At 38.2% G+C, this 23,763-nt stretch overlaps 1 protein-coding gene across 4 annotated transcripts in view; it reads right to left on the bottom strand.

Annotated features, from left to right (window-relative positions):
- Positions 1 to 23,718, bottom strand: part of kat6b (K(lysine) acetyltransferase 6B) — a 36,126-nt gene extending 12,408 nt beyond the window's left edge. Inside the window, exons 1-4 of one of the 4 annotated variants that reach the window (XM_017696551.2) lie at positions 23,495 to 23,718; positions 15,738 to 16,612; positions 1,039 to 1,147; positions 97 to 212 (exon numbers count right to left, since the gene is read on the bottom strand). In XM_017696551.2, coding sequence (XP_017552040.2) covers positions 97 to 212; positions 1,039 to 1,147; positions 15,738 to 16,358 — 846 coding nt within the window. In that variant the 5' untranslated portion in view covers positions 16,359 to 16,612; positions 23,495 to 23,718. The other 3 variants (XM_017696554.2, XM_037538315.1, XM_017696552.2) reach the window with 3 other exon arrangements.
- Positions 23,719 to 23,763: the final 45 nt, after the last annotated feature.

The raw sequence follows: 23,763 nt of genomic DNA, 5'->3' as shown, positions 1-23,763 counted from the left end.
CCCCTCCAAAAAAAAAACAAAAAAAAAAAAACCCAACAACCCAATTCATCCCTAATCATCCTCTAAGAATACACGTCACAACATATAGGTACTTACAGCATTTTTCCCCTGAATTTGACAGGAACTGCACGTTTTGCATTCAATGCATTGCCATCGCAGCGCCTTAACATTTGCAGTCAAGTCAGCAGAGAACTTCAGACAAGATGGATGGCCTTTGGGAAGACATTTCAAAAGAGTGGAACATTTCAGTGTAGTTAGCCTACCCACAGAATAGCTTCAATTAAAAAACATTACATAATTTCTGATTTCAGCAGATAATCACAAAAGCACTTAGTAAAGCTTGAACAGATGAATTTAAGATAAATGCTCACAGAAATCTACCAGGTTTGAAATGGAGTCAAAATGAAATGCAGAACAAAATACAAATGTACAGGACCTTTCCTGACTACGGATAACTCGGCCTTAAATGTTTGCAGATGGCAACAACAATTCAGAAATCCATGCATAAAGATTTTCCAAAATCGTCGTTTAAATACACAGTTCTATAAAACATTTCTGAGCGGATAATTAAGGATAATTTGATCTTAACGAGGCAGAAATGGTACATGCACACAATGTAATGGTAATCAATCCATTACAGTCATGTATAGGCATGCCTGCGCCTGTCTCTAAGGACTGCAGCCAGCTGTGTTTTACAGTGAGAATACATTTTCTGTACTTTTATGAACACTTAATGAAAACCACCCCTGTGTTGTTCAGCCATAAAAAATGTCACTGGGAGCACAATCCCTTGCGGCATTTGAAAATAATTGTTCAAAGCAAATTACTACACAAGAAGAGCAGGCAATTTAACAGCAACTTGGCAATTCTGATAGGGAGAAAAAATAGCAAGCAAGCTATCTTGAGGTGCAAAAAAAAAAAAAAAAAAAAAAATACATCTTACAAACCAGAACAATTTGCTGCCCTGATCCATCAGAAACTACACTGAAAGGGCAATTTCAATGCTTGCAGTACTCAAATTCTCTAAAAATGCCTTACCACTGCTCCCACAGTCTGCACATGACAGCAGTTCTTCTGGCCTCTTGTCTCGATTGGACTCCTTTGTGCCCAAACAGAAGCTGCATATAGGTATTGGATCAGCACGAGGCTAGTGACAGAACAAAAGAGAAACAGTGATTATTCCATTTTTGTTTTTTTTTCCCTTTCCTGAAAAATAGGCATCTGTTTTATGCTTCATTTACACACAAACAGAACAAACAACTAAAAGACATGTAAGGCCACATAAGCAGTTATGTTAGATTTGTTTAAAGAAAGAAACAAGACTGAGATGTAGCCTAGATGTAATCTGAACACTCCTGTAAGACATGATTAGAGGGGATTCATGGTACACTGCAGCAATCAAATCATTTAAACAGCCATTACATTCAAGCTGTACAACACTTAGCGGCAGATTAAAAGACTGATGATTAGAGATCTACACACTGACATCTGGCTCAGTTAGCTTTGTTTGAATATTTGGTGTCAAATCTGACAGGTGGTTACAAACTCTGGGAGAGAGGCTAATTGTTAAGCTCATGATTAGAGATAACACACCCTACACAGCAGCAGATATAAAACAGCTTCAGGCATAATCTCCCAACAGGCATGATGACCTTCTTATCAGTCACATACAGCCCTGAGGCACAGCCCAAAAAAGCATTCAGCAAGCCCCAATTTGCAAAACGCCACAATACTTAAGAGATGATGCTAAAAAAGCAGATAATTAATAAAAATCAGGCCTGCACAGTTTTATGCTGCCCCTGGCATAAACGCAGACGAGTGGGCAGTGCAAGAAAAAAAAAAGAAAAAAGTCCTACTTGCGGTAAATAACTTCACAGAAGTGACCCAAGTCAGAGTGTGGGTAGGTAAAGCTACTGATGCCAAAAAGATGATAGAAGGAAAAAACACAGAAAAAAACTAAACATATTAAATAAGACCATACTGTCTCATCTTCAAAAGAAATTATAGTATTGAACATGAAATACAACAGAAGTTCTTCTAACAGTTCCTCTACTGTGAACATGTCAGCAGTAAGCAAATCGTCCATATTAATCACAACTTCACTTCTGCTTTATGTGAAAGTATGGGTTAAAAAAAGAAACTGCAAAGCCTCAAGTTTGTTTAGCACAGTACTGAGCAAAAGTCTTACAGTCAGGAACAGCAAGTACATTTTTTGCCAATAAAAACACTACATAATTTCAGAATGAAAACAAATAAGCAAATTCAGTAAAGTCATTTCTTGTTTTTAAAACTGTTATTAACATCATGTTTTCTGTATCACGTCATACAGATTTGTAAAATTAGCTATCCTGATTTAGTTGTTTAGGTGAAGTAGGTATTGAATGTTTACTGTTCATACTGGACTTCCACAAGGAGAGCTTTGGAAATGGTCAAACTAACACACACACACACACACACACACACACACACACACACACACACACACACACACACTACATCCAGGCATATTTTCTTCCTGCTGTAAAAAAAAACAACAAAAAAACAAAAAAAAACACACACACACACACACCCCACAACAACCAACCACCATTTACAATAATATTTAGGGGGAAAAAAAAAAAAATCTGAAAAAAGAATGCTTAAAACTGCATTAGGAACACCTCTCCAAGTTCTCTCATTTACCTTCTTTCATAGAAACCACTGGCCAGAGATCATATTGGGCATCACCACACTCAAAACAGTGGGTTTTACTTCTAGTCATTTACAAATTTTAGGGGTTCTATGGGTTTTGTTAAGGTCTTCTTGTTAGAGATGAAGAGAACTTCTCATGCTTATCTACCAATGCCAAGAACATAGTATTATAAAATGTAGAAATCTCGACTAAACATGCCCTTGATTAGTATCATGAAGTAATAAAATTTATTTCTGTAGGACTATAAATGCAATGTGTAAAATGCAGATATTTTAGCACAGTAATACATCCAGTGTTGCCTAAATGTTCCGCATTTGTGGACTACAATGAACGTGCCATCCAATTAGTTTGAAATATTTATTAAACCTAGACATCATAGCCATGCCAATTTTTGCTTTTAATGAATTATCTGTCAATTCCAGTTTGATATGATCATGCATCCTCTCTTTTTATCTATATGAGCTAAGCCAAGCAGTATATAATCACAGCTCTGTAGAATCAACACTTTAAACATAAAATAATCTAATTAAATCTTAATCTTAGGGCTGAAATCATTTCAGAGCTGAGAATGCATATTATTACACCCTTACTGTTTTTAACCAACAAGAAAAGCTATACAAACAATTATAACTTTCCTTGGCAGCAAAACAAACTGATGGTTGTTATAGTAACAGAGGGTCACAAAGCAAACATTGCAGATGCATATGTGACCACAATGGTAATTAGCAGCATGCGGAAGTTTCACTAACGCAAACTGTTTGATAGGTCATGACTACTGGTGAGGCCTGAAAGAACATCCCTGCTACACAAAAACTGCAAATGGGCAGCTATAAAAATGACATTCATAGGAGCCCTAACATGATGCATCACCAGACCAGACCTTACAAGGTAGTGCACTATACAGCTGTATTCAAGCGGCAGTGATGTTTCTGGTTCAGATTAGAGCAGCACTAAGAAGGGCTGAAGGAACTTCTTAATGCATAAGCACAGCTTAAAAGTAATAGCCTACAAAATGTACACACTCACAAATATTCTGAACAACTCTCAAACTAAATATACATCATAAACTTCCACAGTCCTACATTACTTACAGCCTCAACTTTAAGACAATGAACACATTTTCAGTTAACTACAAGCTTGGGTTTTGGGTTTGTTGGGTGAAACCAACAAACTTAACAACAACAACATCAACAACTTTTTGCTCAATATTGTATCATAATACACATATTAAACGGGTGCACTGATGAGAGCAGGCTAAAAAACAACTGTAGAACAAATGAAAATTGAGCAGCTCAAAGTGTACACTGAAAAACATGTCCTTAGGCCCATCACACTTTCTTTTTCCCAGCACTATTTCACAAGAGGAAGCACTTTCATTTTAACTTAATTCTGCATGATGACGAGGAATATCAGAGACTTCCCGGATACCATAAATTTAGTGCAAGACTTTGCGTGAACTTTGATCTCCATGGTCAACAGCGCTACTGCTTTGGCACATTGACCTCGCTGAAAGGACAGGCCATATAGTAGCACCAAATGAATTTGAATTTTCTAAGCATGACCCTTTCAGCTTTCTATAAAATATAGTATACTTACGCCTGACTTTCTAGGATGCAACGTAACAAATATTTGAACAATGATTTCTGTGTTCAAATGTTGGCACCTGGAACGATTATAGTTTATGTGAAGCTCAATACCCATGCACATTCCCACTCCAGAGCTTTAACTCTTACCACCACTGCACAAAGGTACTGTTCAGAATAACTGGTCTGGTCAGTGAACTGTCTAGACGTCAAATAGGCTTATGCATTTATAATGTTTAAAACAATATACAATGAGTATCCTTAAAACTCAAATAACTTGTGCTGCACAAAACTAGTTGTGGGTTGCAACACAGATATTGGCATTTTACTCAAACACTCACTGACCAACAGTATATCTTGGGCTCTGTGCAAGTCAGGTCAATCTTAACGGGTCTTCTTTGCTTTCATTTAAGATGTTCTTTAAAATTCTTATCATTACATATAAATGCATAACACTGCACATATGAAGTAGATACTATCAGCAATAATAAACACCCTTTTTAGTCACAGTACTCATAATGATGGAGCAAAACTTTAGATCTTGTGTCACTGGGCAGCTCAACAAGAAACAAGAAAAGTTTATATGACAGCAACTGTATGAACTGGAGAATGTGCACACAAAACACCATAAACACAAACACAAAAACATAAAATGCATTCCAACATTTAGCACGTAAATACCATGCAACAACACAAAAAACCTAAGAGAACTAATAAGAAATGACAAAAATATGAAGCATTATACAGAAACCAAAATACACAAAGCACCCTAAGTAGCACAAACCCATGGCCCCGATAACTTTTTTTACAATGGAGCTTCTGTTGTTTAAATTGGGTTTAAGAAGAGTAATAACGGACAATCCCATCACTCAGTATTTTGGGCTAATGTAAGTATCCAAAACAATGGGTAACTGCAAGGAAATATTAGTTACATATAGTTCTCTTGCCATGATGTATTACTAAGTCAACCCCACAGAAACTTCCATCTGCAGCAAGGAAGTCTGTGCCCTAACAGAGTTGTTAATACATGCAATTTAGAAAGGAACAAGAGGTTATTTGATGAGGACAAATGTTTCGACTTCCTCGTTGCACACTCATTATGCATTATGCATGATCCATCACATCATGTGCTTTAGTTTCATACACATATTTGTAGATGTTAGCATATATTTAAGCATGAATTTATGTATACTTATGCAAAATATGCAGCCACCTCTGATATCAGCCAAAGGTCACTCATTAACCAGACAAAGATTAACATGTACAAGACACAGTACAGTTTGTCAAGTAATTTCTGAATACAATCATCATTGCAAAACAGGTGTATTTTAAATGGTCAAGCGTGATATAGCACCTTTTAAGTGCACAAACAAATGGTGACATTCACAATTTAATCCAAGTCTAAGGACAGAGACCACTATATCTCCCCCCTAATTATACCAGGTCCTAATTAATTCATCATCAAACTGACAATTTTTTTTCCCCAGTTGGACCTACTAAAATTTGGACCTTTCATTTGGACCTAACAATATGCCACCAAAGAAAAAAAGTTGGCAGTGCTGGACATTCAAAATCACAATGTTGATAAAGGATAAGGATAAGGACCAAAACAAAACCAGGCAGGCTGCATATAGTCTCAACCAAAGTATTTTTTGCAAGAGTAAAAAGAACCAAACAAATTTGCATAAGCTTTGGCTGTGCCAGCATGCCACTCTGAAAACCAATTCTGTTTGTGAGACACTGAGAAAAACCCTAACAGAATCTCCAGAGACATGGTGTCAGAAGTCAGGAACAAACATTTAGTTCAATTCACTCCCAAAAGGTTCTTCAGCAAGAGACAGGCTGATCCATCAGGGGACTGTAAATTAGATGCTGATCAGGCATCAGAATACACACTACCAAAACCAATACGGTATACCATCTCAGGAGATCCAGCCAGCCCCAGCTCCCTGCTGTGCAATATTTAGCCTATAAATATCAAGTGTGATTTGGTGAGAGATCTGCTGAGAGTAATGGTAGCCTAATTGTCTTATGCAACAAGCAATCAATCCCCTCAGAGATCTATTAATAATCCTGGCAGACCATCAATTTGCAGATGGGTTATTCATAAACGTGCTACTTTTTCATTCAAGTGATAGTTGAAGGGATCCAATCAATACTGTCTGCGTGGTACATGTGCTACTTCAAGCAAGTGAAGGGTTTTTTGTCCACAGAATTTAATCTCTATTCAGTGTTGTAAAAGCTTAACCTTCCCTGAGGACTGGCATGACCAAAATACACGCAAAAAAAAAAAAAAAAAAAAATCCACCATGCACACTGTATTTGACCTCAACTGCCTTTTTCCAACATATTTGTATCCACAAAGGGAGAGGAAGACACAAGCACAACAGCCTGGTGAGAATGAACACCTCTCTGGAGTCTTTACATATTGTAAAATTCAATAATACAAACTCTGTGAATTCATCTGTAACGTTATAGAATGCATAGACTGTCGAACACATTTTCTAATGTAAGCACAACATGTGTCACTGGTAAGGACAAAATAAACATCTCACAACAAACCATGCAGTCTTCCTGGAGCACATTTCCATATTTCTTCTTTTCCTGAAGTTTCCCAAAACCTTCTTTAAAAAGCTTACTGAAATGAAAACAACCCTGGCCTACACAAATCCCAGGACCCAAGAGAAGGCCTAGGCTATTTTAGAAAAGATGCTGACAATGCACACAACCAAATAACCATGCATCCATGAGTTATATGCTAAAGAGAATGACATGCAACTAGAGGAAGATCTGCTAAACCCAAAAAAATACATACAGCACAAATAATCTAACAACGTAAGGTACAAAATTAAGTAGGTAATGTTTGAGATCTCCTCACGACACCACAGCTCTATGACTGGTACTCCAGTTTTAGTCAAACGTGGCCCCATATGCAGGCTATGGCTGAGGATCTTTGAGAAAAGAACTGGCTGCCAGTTTCAAGCTGCTAGACATTGCATCATTTTTGTAGAAGGCTTAACACGCAAAAATGGCTAGCTTGGCATTTAGTTCAAAACAAAGATCACAACATTCACAAAGCTAACCACAGGGATACAAACATTTGTTAAGGTTAAAAAAAAAAAGACTGCAGAAAACATCCCTCATGTGTCTGTGCCTTTTTGCTGTAGTTCAAGCACAAACTTTCAGAGCATAAAGAGCTACAACTCTGCAAGATAGAATGATAACAGTGTGCACAACAGGTAGAGGACCACAGTCAAAACATTTGTAGATAACAAGAACTTCTTGCCGTCACAAAATGCAAAACAGTCTTTATGGGAAAACTGTTCAATTTCAAAAGACCTGCACCTCAAAACAGATAAAAGCTTATTCAGTTTTTATAATCAGATATTTGCCTTGTGTTCCCATCCTCAGTCAAGTTAAGCAACAACTGAAAATGCACAGGTAAGTACAGAATTACATGCTGACCATCAAGAAAAAAAGACAAAGAATTAAAAAAAAAAAAAAAAAAAAAATAAAAGTAACACTTAAGGATTTAAATTATTAACTGATTGAGCAATTTTATCCATAAAAACCAATGAAATTAAATAAAAGTACATTTCCAATAAACAACACACCAAGTTTATTATTCCAGACATTTAGATCTACTAAAAAATGAAGAGGGCTACAGACAAAGATGTGGCAGATGGTGACCACTTCAGAGAGCCGCTGAGGTACATTGATCTAGTCGTTGCATTTCAAATCGGCTACTAGAAAGTGGTTAATGTACCTTTAGAAAACAGAGCACTAAGCACTCCATCCTCATTATATATATATATATATATATATATATATATATATATATATATATATATATATATATATATATATATATAAATATAAATATAAATATATATATATATATATATATATATATATATATATATATCTCTCACTTTGACAACTTTTAGTTCTTGGTCATACTGCAATACATCATGGGTAAACACATAGTGACATCAATATGGCGAATCAGTATCGATTTGAGAACTACACCTGTAACTTCAGCACAGTATGGTTACAAATCCAAACCCTGGTTGAACAACTTTGTTGCGTACCTGTGTCTGTAACAGAACTGTGGCAGAAGAATTTTCTTCAGCTTGTGTTATTAAAGCCATATGTTTTCTCACTCAAACATACTGTTAACATAATGTGATTTTTTTACAGCATCCAGAGCATGGAAAACATGCTCCAGCATTTATATGTATAAATGCCTGCGTTTTAAGGGGATAAAATAAAACTGCAGTCCAGTCCAATCTTACTAAAGTCTGTTCTGTGCATCATGCATTAAGGAGAAACAGAACAAAGAGTGAAGTTAATTCATTTATGATCTGCTGAATAAAGTAAATAATCTACTAACGATCTATGTTAGTTGTGTACTCAAGTTGATTTCACTTTGGCAAAGATGGTTTAATTTGTGATAGTAGTGAGTAATTAGTTAACAGCGGAGATTGTAGAGCCGTGTGGTGTAAATGGATGATATTTCTGTGCTCATTGTCATCTGTGGCACATGCTGTTAAATATTTTGTTCACAACTACCACTGATTGTTTTCCAACTATAAACGGCCTCATACATGCATATGTATGGTAAATAGGTGATAAAAAGCGCAGAAAGTTCACTCGTCTGCCTATCTGTGCTCTAACCAGCATCTCAGAATGAACCACAACTATAATACAGTTCTTAAAAGCTCCTCCAGAATCACTAATGCATCCATTATTTTTGTATTTTAGGCATGCATTAATAAAAAAATTAAAACACCATTATTCTCCCCAATAATATTTCCTTTACCGCCATGTTAGCAGTTTTTAGAACAAATTTTAAGGTAAACATACACCAAAAATGGCTGTTGTACATGTTGTGCATTTTGTCACTGTATTGTATCGTGATGCTTTTACCGTGATATGTACCGAATCATGACGCTGCTGAGAAAAGCTAGCCCTACCTAACACTATGTGATCACTGTCTTTGACCCACCAGTTTGGTAATGGTTCGCTTTCCTGTGGAAATTATGACAAAATGCAACATCTCAGAATAGAAACTGCACTATAATGCACTGCCTAGGCCTGTCATGATCATTTGTTTTTAGCTGACAAGTGCCACATAAATAATTGTGATTAACAATTAGTAGCTTAGTTTGCCATTGAGTTTTTGTTTACAACCTGCTGTGATTAGTGCTTACCAATTAGGATTTAGGCTATGCGTTTGTAGTTCATGTTGTAGCACTGTTAAATGCTAAAGGAATGATGTTACTGCACTATGCATGAACTGCGGCACAGCTTCATTAAGATTTTGTTGTTCACTAATAATTTCAGTCAAAGACTCTCACACATGATTATAAGTACAGCAAGTTCACCCTACTTCCTCCCTGAGCTTTGACCAGCAACTCTCTGTGAACCACACCTATATGGTTCTTAGCACGTTATATTCATTTATTAGTGTTGTATTTTTTAAACAATTTAAATACCAATTAAATGCCAATACCCAGCCGCATAGTTGTCAACCTCTTGATGTAAACAAAAGTGGTTTTGGCCCATTTCTGTCATATACATGGCTGGCCCCACCTATACCTTTGACTGTCTTTACAAGAAACCCTGTTTAATATCTCCGCTCCCAGTGAGCAGCAACATTTACCAGGTTTAAATAAAATAAAATGAATGCAGATTTGATATAAACCCAATGATGAACCATCAGAAACAGAAATATTAAAAAAAAGAAAGAAGAAGATGCAGATAAAACATTCTGGTTGCATGACAAAAGGTGTTACATAACTCGGAATAAACTGATATTTATTTTAAAGAATATGAACAGTTAAAGGTGTCACCCAGCCTATGTATTTTGGGAAAAAAAAAGTCAAGACTTGTATAACTCTCAGAGAAAATGGCTTAAAGTCTAATATAATCGAACCCTTCGTACATTCGCTTACCAAGTGTTCATAAATAAACAAACACAACAAAGTGAGTTCTTAAGGCATTAGGCCCTGTACTGCCAGAAATCTCAGGCAACAATCAGTGTGGGTCAACAGGGCCAAGTAAACTTAAGCTGTGTCCCGCATATAACTGTGAGCTGTTCTCCTCATCTTCAAAAGGATTCCAAGATCACAGCACAGATAGCAGACTGGGATGATGCCCAGCTGATGGTTTGGCCTCTTGACAACTAAACAAACAGCTTATGCATACTACCATCAATAAATGCCATTCATTGACATGCATTTATGATCCCTCTGGCTAGGCTTTCATGTTCCAGTCTACTGAAGTGCACATCAACATCTTCACAAAGCAGTATGAGCAGTGAAAGAGGGGAGGAATGGGTGTGTAAAGCATGGTAACATCTCATGGTTGATTGTGAGAGATGAATGTGCAGTAGATCTGCTCTCTTGCTGACCCGTGAATTGTCCCCATTACATTTTCCAACAGCTCCATTAGCTCATCCAAGCCTCTAAAGCACAAGAGAACCTAACAAGGACGGCAGGCCTATTACATTACAATTACTCGATCCAGGTCACTCTGCCTGAGGAGCAGCACTAACAGTCACACCAACACATTAAAGGCACAATCCAGCTGACAGACAATAACCAATTTAATTTAAAGAGGACTCAACTTTTGACTAGGTATTTCTCTCCAAACTATGTGTTTGACCCAGTCCCTGATGGAACATTTTTCTTCCACTGGCCCATGGGGAAAAGATTTAGATGGCCCTTTGTATATTTTCGTTGGCCCAGATGGGAAAAACACTTTTTCCTTCTTAGAACATTTAAATAATTTAATACTGACCTTTAATTAATGTTTATACTAAATTGTTTTACTAATACAGGTGGAGTGGTGGGGGAGGAAAGCTAGGTATGTTTTTAGCTTCTAGCTAAGGGAAGCTGTGTTTTTAGCATAGTAAGCTAAAAGTTTGCTCATTGAGAGTCAACTGAGTGTCCACCTGCTCTTTCAGTTTTGCTGTATTCTTTGGCAAATTCTTCAATAAGGCCAAATTATGGACAGCAACCTTGAGTAGTCAGAGTTTCTCCCGAGAAATCTCAATGTCACGAAATTAATACATTCAGTGAGAACTGTGGATCTTTCACTGACAGGTCCTTCACATGCACTACCTTTGACATGGTTGGTGAAGCACTTACTGAACCACCTCAAACTTTTGCCAGCTGACCGGGGGTCAGAAGTTATGACGTTGCTGTAGTTCTGAATCCTGATAGGGCCAAATGATCCGCTATCTTCAGAGGATGTTATACCTAGCGATGGTCCTTTAAATGAGACACACCAAGTGTCACTGGCCCTGCCCACGACCACTCAGTTTGTCTGACATGCTCTTTTACTGCCCCTGGGCCATCAGGCCACTGTTCATGTTGAATATTGGTTTAACCCTACTGTTGCAAGTTAAAGTTGTCATGATCTGTGGGTTTAGGTAATACATTTAATGGCATAGCATATCAAAAAGCAGTGGGATAACTGTACAGTTTCGAGTTCTAAGAAGGGAATTTATTTTACACTCACACACACACACACACACACACACACAGCTATCTTTATAACAAGAAACCAAACACGTTATGCAAGAACAATCTTAGCAAAGCAATGCCCTCGCTACTCAGCAAACTAAATGTAACAAAAGAAAGTACAAATCTCCTGCAGGCAGGCAGTGTCCAAAGGTAAAATGCTTGAATAATTTGGAAAACCTGGCCAATATTACATAAACAGTTAGTGTCATAATGAGTGCCACTCAAACAAACAAGAATGAAAAAAGGCTGCATAACTGATCCTTTTACACCACATACGTTGAGACAAAATTAGCAAATGTACCAGCACTTTACATGTAATACAATCTGTAATAAACATTCTAGTAATTAAATCAGAGCATGAAACCATAATTTTCCTTTGCATGAAAAAAAAGTCATCTGTGGTCCATCACTGGGGAAATTAAAGAACGAATGAATCAGAAGAGTGATCGTTGTAATGCATGAAGAATAACAACAAATAGATAAAAATAAATACTAACCGCTATCAGTGTGGGCTTCAAACATCTGGAATAGCTGGAAGAATGCCATGAAGATGAGCACAGGCACATACTGTCCCCACACTAAATACTATTCACTTTGTTTACATCTTAGGGGTCAAAGTATTAAAAAAACAGCACAAGACCATTTTCATCTTAATATTCTCTTTGAAAATGTTGCACAAAGAAAGTCGTTACTGACAGCAATCAACAAAATCTATTGCCTGGACTATATTATATATTATAATATCACTAGAGCTGTGACTGGTACCAGGTGCTATGGTCAGATTTTAGCCATGTACACTCCTGTGCAATTAAAATGCACATAAAATATATAAGAATTAACACTTTAGAGAATTTTTGGTCCCATATTAAGCACAAACTAGCTTGTTTTTCAAATGTTCTGAAGCCATGAAATGAAAGATACTGACTCTTCTTCTGTAAAAAGTTGTTTGCAAATTCAACATTTAAAGAAATCGAACAAAACCACATGTACTTGTTTAGTTTATTTGTTGTCAAGACTATTAAAATCTTTTTAAAAGGTAAACCCCAATTTTCATCACAATATGCTTTCGATACAGAATAAAAAAAGGAAAAAAAAAGACATAACTTTCAAATTCTTTATTTATATTTTGTTTATCCAAAAGTTAAAACTTCCAAACTAAGCTAAATTCAGCTTTGTCCAAGGTAGGCTAAAAGAATTAGTTTTTTTGTACCATTAATGTTCACCACTTTTAGGAATATCATAGTTATTATGCTATACAAAAAAATTATTTAGAGTTACAAAAAAATATTCCTGGTCTTGCATTTTATAGCATAAAAACATGAAACTATGTGTTTCACAACACACATCACCTTGCTACTCTTATATTGAAAACCATCTAATATTATTAGCATGTGTATTGTGACACCCCTATGACGTATCAATCATCAATGCTCAATAAGAATTTTAGGCTGAAAGATACTTGAGTAACTAAATACGGTCCTCCAAAAATGTACAAAATCATAGTGTCATTCAAATAGATGCTGAGCTGGTCCACAAAGATCATAGTGATGAGCAAAATGTAACACATCCAAATTTGAAATGGTATAGTGTATATCCCATCATTCAACCCTGCCCTGGTTCTCTTTTACTGTGCTTACAAAAAAAAAAAAAAAAAAAAAGAAAGAAATAAAAGAAACCCTTGGGGGAAGAAGATCGAAAACACACATGGAAAAAAAAATCTCTTATCTAGTTAGCCTGCAGGCCTGCACAGCAGGCATATCATTTCTTTGTTATCATAATTGACCTCTGCAGTTTGGTACAGCAAAAGGCCAAACAAGCCAACAAGTGTTCTAACAAACAAATATCCATTGTAAGCCATGTAAACAGAGTGACTAATGCTAATGCGAGTTCTGTCTTATCACAGGTATTCTGGCATGCACACACAGGCAAGTCTGACAACTATGACTAATATCATGCAGTCCATTTTTTTGAAACCACATTACATGATCATATCAAGGAGTTCAACAGTGTATTTTTTATATGATAGGCTAATATATAGCAGTATGATCTCAAACACACACAGCCATGCAGCTCTGGCAGCATGAGAAAGAAATGTCTCAAATTACTTTTTATGTTGTTATTTAGCATTTTTCTATACATTGAAAGATCCAGGTGTCTTGAACGGAAGGTACTTAAGCACAAGAGTTTTACACACTTTAACAAATGGCAGAAAGCATCAAAAGTGCCACATATTTTCAGCTATTTGGGTTAATTCATTTGGCAGTATTAGAAATCCAGCATGCACCTTGGTCAGCATGATTCATATCTAGAAACCTCTGGCTGATTAATGGTTGTTAGGAACGTGTAGAGAAAGCAAAAGAATATGGCCTACGTCTAAGAAGTAGAGCTATTGTGTTTGCCACAGTTGCAAAACAGTGGCCTTGCACTCAAGGCTACAAAACCATTTTTCCTTAACTGATGTAATCAGCTCTACTTTAGCACACTTTCATTGAATTACCGTGTTTCAATCCAAGAGTTTCAAGAATGTCAAAAAGGAAGCCAACCAGGACATCTAATACACCTTCGCCTCAAGAAAATCTGATCCTGCCACCAAATGAGACAAAAGAGGAGGGGTCTGGCCCTCTCCTTTCTCATATTTTAACCCCTAGCAGCATATGATAAAGAGGCCTGGAGCAGCTGCAGACTGACCAGTCCCCAAGCACACAATTAACAACAAAAGAGCCCTTTTAACGCATTGAGCTAATCAGCGGCCAGCCCACCACTGTAGGCTCCCTAAACCATCTGCGAGATGGCAGACCTTCTCCCTGATTGTGGAGAAAAAAAAAAAAAGGACTGGCACCATGCTATCATGTCCTAGTGTCAATGAAATACACATCGCTTAGCAACAGTCAAGCCCCCGTGCCTGGAAACCAAAAGCTTTTGCTTTCAATGAACAACTCAACAAGGAGCAGACAAGGGAATGTGCTCCAAGATTTGATTACCAAATGGTCGCCTATTGTTAGCAACCCATGGCAAAAAATGAGCACCAAGAGACAGGACCAGGCTAAAACAGTTTAAATGACTAGTGAAACCAGGACAACCTGAAATGCATCCGTTTTTATGCATCAGTCTAAGCTATAAGTAATAACCCCTCCTGTTTTTTTTAATGACTGAATGAAGGCGTTTTACCTACTGACATTTTACATTCAACTTATACGACCCATAAAACAGAGTAGACTAAAAGGAAGCACACAACAGATATTTGTACTTGTACTTGCTATAATTTATTCATGCTGCAGGCAGCACCCTATGAATTACAAGATTTATGTAAAAGTTGATCCAGGCCAACAAATCATTTTAAACTAACTACTAGAAGAAAAAAAATGAATTCTCTTGGTTTAACCTCATCTGCATGTGCTCCTTGTCAAATGCAACAATTCCCAATCAAAATACCCAATATGTAACTAGTGAATCATTGTACATTTGACATTATTATCCCACACCACTGATATCTTTGACAGGGCTATAAGTAAGGCTGGACAATATGACAGTATTTATTGTTATTGCGATATAATTTATCACAACATGTAACAATATGCTTTTCTGAGCACTATAATATCACCAGTACTTCCCAAACTGCATGTTTTATTACAAAGAGAGCATAATTGACCCTGTTTAACTGGATTTATTGCAAGCCTGTGAAATGTTGAATACAAACTGGAAGGTTTTTTTTGGTTTAATGTGGTTCTACTGTTCTAACTAATCAGATGTCAGAAAAAATAAATATTGACGTATCGTGTATTGTGAAAACTTCTTGAAGTATCGTGGTGTATTTTTTCCAAATTGTCTATCACTACCTATAATTACAATAAGTTTCTGCAAAGACAAAGAATGCACAAGAAATATTATGTTCATGGATGAAACAAAGACAATATATCCCAATATCCATACCTGGTCTTTCTCATGTGGGAGAAGTGTTACAGGAGGAAGGTCCAGAGCCAAGGCAACGCTGCTCCTGAAACCTGCCTTTCCTCCTGCTCCAGCATTTTTTATCCTGTAGAGCGGTCCTTCCTTCAGGAGCCTACCATTATTTACCGCTCGCTTAGCAGCCAGCCTCAACCTCTGCTGGAACCTGGGGTTAGCCACAACATTCACCAAGTCATCCTGGCTCCTTAAGAATCGCTCTATGTTCCTAAGAGAGGAGCCAGCAGGGACACCCAGACCCTCAATAGCCCTCCTGAGGACCTTATTCCAATCCACATGTCGAAGATCTCCTGCAGGTAGCACAGATCCCACCACAGAGGAGGCCGGGCCTCCGTGCTTGATCGCTGCAATCCTCCCAGGGTTATCCGGATCTTTGTATGAAGCGCAACCTTTGCTAGTAACCTTAAGGACGGATCCATCCTTCACAGCAAGCTCCAGTTGCTGGAGCACAACACCCTTGTCTAGTCCATGTGATGTTGATACAGCATGACAAATTCGCTCCTCTGAAGGCCGCTGCTTCTGCCTTTTGATCTTCTGAATAGCCTCAAGAATCCACTCTGTGTACAGGGGATTGGCCAGTTTCACCATGGTGAAATAATTTGTTTCATTAAGGCGTAATCCATGAATACATTCCTTCTTTTTATGAGCAAACAATATGCATCCACAACATGAAGTCAGCCATTTCTACACCATGATGTGCAAGATTTGTTTGACAGAACTCCTTATATCAGACTGTCTCTACATTTCCTCAGAATTTCCACAAAAGAGACAGTCAAAAGAAATCCCTTAATAAATCCAAAAAACGTCCTGAAAAATCCTTTCAAATTTCACACAGGTGACACCTGAAAGAAAAGAGAACAAGGAAATGTTACTTAACATCAAGCAAAGATTTAGCCGAGTGAGCAATTTCTAGGGGAAACTAATAACATCCAGCCAAATGGGCAGCTGGACATATGCCATGTTAAAACATTGTATGCATTTTTTTCGGTCTTAACATTTGTGCATGCTTTGTTCATTTGTCCCTACCCTATCCAGCCTTCTGTGCCAGTAGGCGTAATCTCCAACAAAAACATTTTGGCACCAGACATACTTAAAATTAGTAAGAGAGGCCAAAAAAAGTTAAATTAATGTTTCAATTAACTAAACTGACAATTATAATCCAAACAGCTAAAATTAAGTGAGAAATCAAGTGAAAATTGATTGTTGCCAGAGCATAAAAATGAAAGCCTGTAATTAATGTTAAAACAACCTGCTGCAGCAGACGACTTGCTAAGTGACAAATACAAAAAAAAAAAAAAAGTGTTTAACAGAGTTAACAGTGAGACAAACAGTAATCCTTTCTTTTTACAATCTGCCTCAGGCTTGCAGAGTTCTCTAAATATTAGACTTATTTCATTAATTCATTGTGCAGTTAAACAATTACATTCCTACTTGGGGTATTGTATGCATTGCTCTGGTAGCTATACAGAACCAAACTGCAGCTGTTTTAACAAGGTGGCTGAAAATAAATGTGACTCAGACTCTTCCAGGCACTCTGACAGATGTCTTATATACATATGTAATTAATTGGACAGTAAGCAAGCAAAACTGAATGAAATGTGACACAATAAAATGATCACAGCAGAAAAAACTGCACTCTGTGGATTACAGATGATGGCACTTGATTGAGGAACAGAAGTTGTCTTTGTAAATCACTTATAACAGACTATTAAAATTCCTGCATAACTGGTCCTGGTTGGAGAAACTCATACATGTCTCAACTTTTAGTAATACCAAATCACCCACTTCAAAAACACAACTGAAATCCTGCTTTCAGTAAAATCTATTCTGTGTAATATTTACACTGTTTCTGATTCAAAGAGCACAAAGCTTTCAATAAATAAAGAAAAAGTGAACCTGAAAGAGCGTAGCAAAATTAAATTGTATCACTGATACACCTCTCCATCTCTTCCAAGGGTCTCATTTATCATCTTGTATGGAAACTGCCGTCAGTAGCCATGTTTACATGCAGGCTCTGTTAATAATCCAACTAATAGCCCAATCGCAATAGAATAAGTCCATACACCTCACTCAGAATAGTCTAGTCTGATTGAGGCCATTCGAAATACAATTTCTGTCTGAGTGAAGGAGGTGGGTAATCCTGTAAATAATTTGTAACCGATTACACTTCCAATCGGAACATGCAAGAATGTTCTGTGCATGTGCAGAATGTACGTGCAGAACGTTTAACATGGTGGGAGCAGAAACTGGTCTGCAGAGGAGACAGAGTTTATGCTTTGAGCGTTAAAAGATGGGGATGGACAGCCCTCCAGCTTATGTGTCTCAGAACATGAAGTCTTCCTCTCGCCCTTCTTTAATAAGTACGAGAGGTACTTTTTCTGAGTCTGACATGCATGCACATCAATTTGGATCTGATTACTTGTAATGTGCATGTAAGTGAAGATTTTCTATCAGATTGTTGAACAGCGTGTGCATATAAACACCCAGTATGTGAGTGACTGTCTGTGTCTGTGTGTCTGTCTGTCTGTCTGCCCTGCGATGGACTGGCAACCTGTCCAGGGTGTATCCTGCCTTCTGCCTGATGACTGCTGGGATAGGTTCCAACACCCCCCGCGACCCTGACGGAGAAGCGGCTTAGAAAATGGATGGATGGATGGATATAAACACCCCAGTCTTAATCTGTAATCGGAATGTATTCAACTGACAAAAATCTTTGCATGTAAACACAGGCAATGATCAAAACTGGGTACAGCCTATCAGAGCAAAAGGGGCAAGGAAGAGGAAGAGCTTATGTTATGCAAATGACCTTGTTTTATTTCAGAAATTAATTATAAATTCAGGTGATCTTCTGTGGTGTATTTTTTTAACGGATTGTGCAGCAGGTGTCAAAAAGTTGGTGCAATTACCACCAAATTAACATAGACACAATACATGTATTCAGGCACTCTTCTGTTTTTGATAAATGTATCGTATCAAAACTCTACAGTATCATATCGAATTTCATGCATTGTTGCACCTCTAACTATATTATTCACCATGAATCACTGCACTTTGGTTTTGACTAAAAAAAAAAAACCTGTAATACAGTGCACTCTAATCACCATTAATACATTTGTGTCTCAGTTATGTCCACTTATGTTTCAATGTGGAAGGAAATACTGTTAGAGACGTGAAGAATATTTTAGACAAGAAAGTAGTCAAAAACACACGTCATGCATCCTAAACAATCCAAAATAAGAAAAAAAAACATATTGAGTCATATAAACGAGCTGTTCATGAAAGCATATTACATAACAGCTCTGAAAATAATCCCTCCAGAAAGTACAGTCTGTTACACACAGACTGTATTACAGAGCCTTACATGTTAAATGCACACCGTGTTATATATCGTGTTACAGAGCATTAAGAAACCATATGAAAATATAGAAAAGATGTCTTTAAGTACTGTCTACAGTGAATAACGACAATGGCAATCAATTCTAACTATTAAAACACTTACATTTTTGCCTATACTATTGAAGCATGAGAACATTATCTAAGTTCTAGCAAATGCTCACTGGCTGGTAAAGAGAATTTGAAGTTTTTAACTGCAAGGTATACATTGTGGTTTTATTTAATTTTATCAGGGAAGAAGGGGAAGTGAACAAAGTGACTGACGAGATGATGGCCTTTCAAAGAGGACTGAAGCTCATACTATTTTGTCATCCTGTGTTGTTGAACTGTGCTTGTGGCTGAAAGTCAATAGCTTTATCCTTATCAAAAGGATCATACATGCTTAAGTTTCAACTTTTTGTAAACAGTGAATATCTTAAGTAGTTATTTAACAGAAACTACTTGAGAAAGAAATATGAATTGCAAGTACACCTGTGACCCCTACAGTGTCTACATTACACATTCTCATGAGAACACACTGTACAGATCTGCCCTGCCTATACAGCACATGCACAAACACAAATACACATCATATATGCATATGTAAGACACAGTGCCACCTTTTCATTAAAATCAAAATCATTCTTGAGCAGATAGACGGCACCAAAGTGAGACTAGTCAAAATATTTAGCCAAATTATTTAATGTGAATAGGGGCCACAATGAAGTGCTCGATGGGCTGTTATTTTCCATCATCTACATACAGACCTTGACCTAGAAAACTGCCTTTCCATTCCCTGATGAGCATGCATATGTGAAAGAGGCTATTATCTCTATTGTTTATACAGGCTAGACAATATCAAACACTGTTGCCTGATGATTTTTATAGAAACATGAATAACATCAAACTTTCAGCATATATAGATTAGCATAGAAACACATTTATGAGGCACTATTTTACTACTTTAAGGATCTTTTTGGTATAAAAATGAAATGATGAACCACAAAAATCAGAAGTATGACTAATCGCAAAGCTCTACAGGAACTATCACCAGCATAATACAATTAAACATAAAAAAGGGAATTAGTAACCAACTGTTAATTACTAAGTGATGCAAGGTACTTTACATTCCTCATGAATATACTTGAGCAAAATTACTAGCTTTTGAAAATACTCAGTCACAATCCATCAAATCCATTTTACTTTCTGTACAATATGTAATTTGTTACTATTCACTTTTGCTGAAATAACACACACAATCAGAAATCAGCTGAAGGCCATTTGAAAGTGAAAATTGTAGAAGATATTTAAATATTTGTCCAATAGCTTAATTAGACAATTTGCTTCAATATCAAAAACGTGAGGGAAAGGGTGTGATTACAGCTGCTTTGAGATCGATATGCTCTACTGGCTCTACAGAGCCAACTGATGACCTAAAAAAGTTCCCAGTGAACTTGATCTGTACCTAGATATATATAACAAGATCAAGATTCCTAGGACCATGACAAACCAAATATAAACAACTCCGTTTATGAAACAGACATGTAACATCAACTTCTACAACGTTCAGGTCTTAACAACTCAGAAATAAAGCTCACTGAATCACCCTTCTTCTCTCCATTTGTTTCTCTGTAACTGGTGGACCTAACAATGAGAAGACAAAGCCTGGCTCCATAATGAGATGTGTACATTCCACACAGAAAAAAAAAGCCTCACAAGTCCATCTAACGCCCTAAACCAGCTGGACCAGTGCAACAGGGTTAAAGATTATTCGAAACTCTTGCACTCACATACTGACATGGAAACTGCAATCATACTGTACTGACAACGTCAAAACAGTGGCTTAAATTATGCAGCACAGTAAATAACAGCAACTAAATGTGCTTAATATGTCAAAATATTCAATTTCGTCAAGGAAAGGGTTAAGCAGTAGGAAGCTAAATAACATCGGGGGAAAAAGAACAGTGCAGCAAGCAGCCAGCAGGTGACACGCATTGTACAATTTCCACAGAATTCCTCCGCTCACCACTGACAGCTCTGCGTAACGGAGGAAAGCGATAACCACTTACAAAGACGTTATATCAATAACCTCAAAAGAATGAGACGAAAGTAGCGACTGACTGACCCTCAGACACCCCCATCGAAGTCAGAAGTAGCCCTTCTGTTCTGTTAATGCGGCCATGCAACATGGCACACCGGCAAAAGCTCAAGCAAGTAGTTAGCTAACGTTCACGCTCCAGGCGACGAGTAAAACGCTTTACAAGTGGAAGTGGGACATTCGGACTAGACACTTAGAAAGTATTTCAGCAAGTTATTTTCTCGTGTAACGTACGAATACAATAACGTTCATTAAAACGCAGCAGAATAAATGGCTCTCTGACACTTCATGAGCTAGATTAACTAAAAAAAAGCACAAACTACCACTCAGGCACCCATAACAAAACAGTTAACCTAACGCTACTGCGTTGAGTGAAATGACAGAAAAGAAAAGTAGACAGTGAGCTACACAACCTCAACTAGCTGACTGTTAACTACGGACACACGCACATCACTCGACACTTAACAAGCTTGGTTGAAACACTTGGCTTGACGTGACGAGTGTTATGCCAAGAAAAGAAAAACAGCGTTAACACGCCAAAGAAAAACACATCGACGACAGCGCACAAAAATCATCCTCGAGTCCGCCTTGCGTGTTTTTGTTGCCTTCAGAAGAATAAAATAACATTAGCGCACATGCTAATATGCTAAATACCATTAACCTAGCTAGCTTAGCAGCAATTCCACATACCCTCATAGACAGCTTGTCAACAGCTAACGTTAGCTAGCCAAACTTGCAGAGACCTCAAGCCAGTGCGTAGCGAGCTAGCCAGCTGAGCCGTAAGTTCACAGCGTTAGCTCGACGGCTACCTCGGCTAGCCAGCTAGCAACGAACAGCGCTCAAGCTGCTAGCGCAGGGGCAAGCGCGCTAGCTGCCTAGCTAACGCTAGCTAAATTAGTCCATGGTTTATGACCACTTCCGACAGATGACTATCGATAATTTATGATGAGAAGTAAAAGCTTCAGTTAAGATAGCCGTGAGCTCAGAGACTAGAACGGCAAAACAAACCTTGCTCCTTAACTCCGAACGCTCTTCAGAGGACAGACAGGTGACTGCGCTGCTGCTGCCCGGTCGCGCTACTAAACAGACGCCATTTTGTTACAATGTTGTAGTTTACATGAATCCGACATGACACTGATTACAACCCAATGGAGTCTCATTAAACCTCACCTTCACAGCGACGGTTCCTCCCAAGAAACTTTAATATTGGTTAGAAAGGGCAAACGCCGATCCCTGGTTTGATAACGAAGGTGTCAATCATAAAGAAGGCGTTCAGCCTCTCGAGGAGTCGATTGGCTTCATAATCTGCCAATAAATCACTTGACCCGCCTTTTAAGGTACCCCGTATTCGTCCGTCTGCGGGACTTAGCCAGCGGAAAGCCTGCGATTCTCACCACGAGCGGGGTAGAAAGCCTTGGCGCAACGCGAATACATCTGTTAGCGCTAAATAATGTGTCGAATTCAAAGCAGTGCAGTGATCTTTAAGGTTAAATTTACAACCCAACACGGTCCACCTTTACACACAGGCTCCTCCTCATGAGAATCGGGCTACGCTGCACAAGATATCAGCGCACATCAAGACAGCCGAGACGGTTTTTTTCCCCCAAATCATAACGTAATTATGATTCATTAACAAAAGTGCATCCATGGCCATTCCTCATGAGATATAACCCACCACGTAATGTAAACACTTAAACCCGTGGATCTCGGTATTTAAAAGGTAGCGAGACTGTGCGCTCGTAAAACAGCCACGAGCGCTGATGATGCTTTTAATACTTCCAATAATAACAATAATCCATCAAGTGAAGCTTTACATGACTGGTGGGATGGAGTGTGATCTCGGCTCTTAACATTTCCCCCTCGCTGAATCAGGCTGCTGTGATGTCTGCACCCAGCTCGCCGCATCCAGTCCAGCCCGGCTCCGAATCAGAAGGCTCTAAGCTAACGTCCTCCGACTCCAGATCGGGCTATTGAAAACAGATATGATCTGGAAAATTCCATTAACGCGTGTCAGGCAGTGTAATCTGTACGATTGATCCCGAATCCACAGCACTCGATCAGCTCGCTGCATTCACTCTCACTCGCTCACTCACTCACTCGCTCACTCACTCACGTCAAGTTACATCGCTCACGGCCAACTTGAACGATTAAAACATTTATGGCTAATTAAGGACTCCGAACGCAGCTCGGACGTCGGTCGGACGCGGGCGAGCCCAGCGGCAAGCAGCGCTGCCAGGGCGAACATTTCTGTTACCTTTAAGTTCCCAGCGCGGTTTCGCTCTCTCTCTCTCTCTTTCGCTCTCTCTTTCTCTCTTTTTCTCTCTCCGCTCCGAGCAGTTGTCCGTTTACTGGAAACAGCGAAAAGACGTAACGAGGTCAATTAAAATCCAGCGTTTGATCGGGCAGAATAAAGGCGCGCAGATGCGGAGGGAACCTGATAACAACTAATTGAAAGGTTAATCTACATGGGAGTGTGTGACAAAGTAGTACCTCCCCTTTCAGCACTCCATCAGCACAGAGGAG

Source organism: Pygocentrus nattereri, chromosome 5 (genome assembly GCF_015220715.1).
Source record: "Pygocentrus nattereri isolate fPygNat1 chromosome 5, fPygNat1.pri, whole genome shotgun sequence".
In the NCBI taxonomy this organism is placed as follows: Eukaryota; Metazoa; Chordata; class Actinopteri; order Characiformes; family Serrasalmidae; genus Pygocentrus; species Pygocentrus nattereri.
The sequence above is the reverse complement of the archived record's forward strand: the minus strand, read 5'-3'. Positions and strand labels throughout refer to the sequence as shown.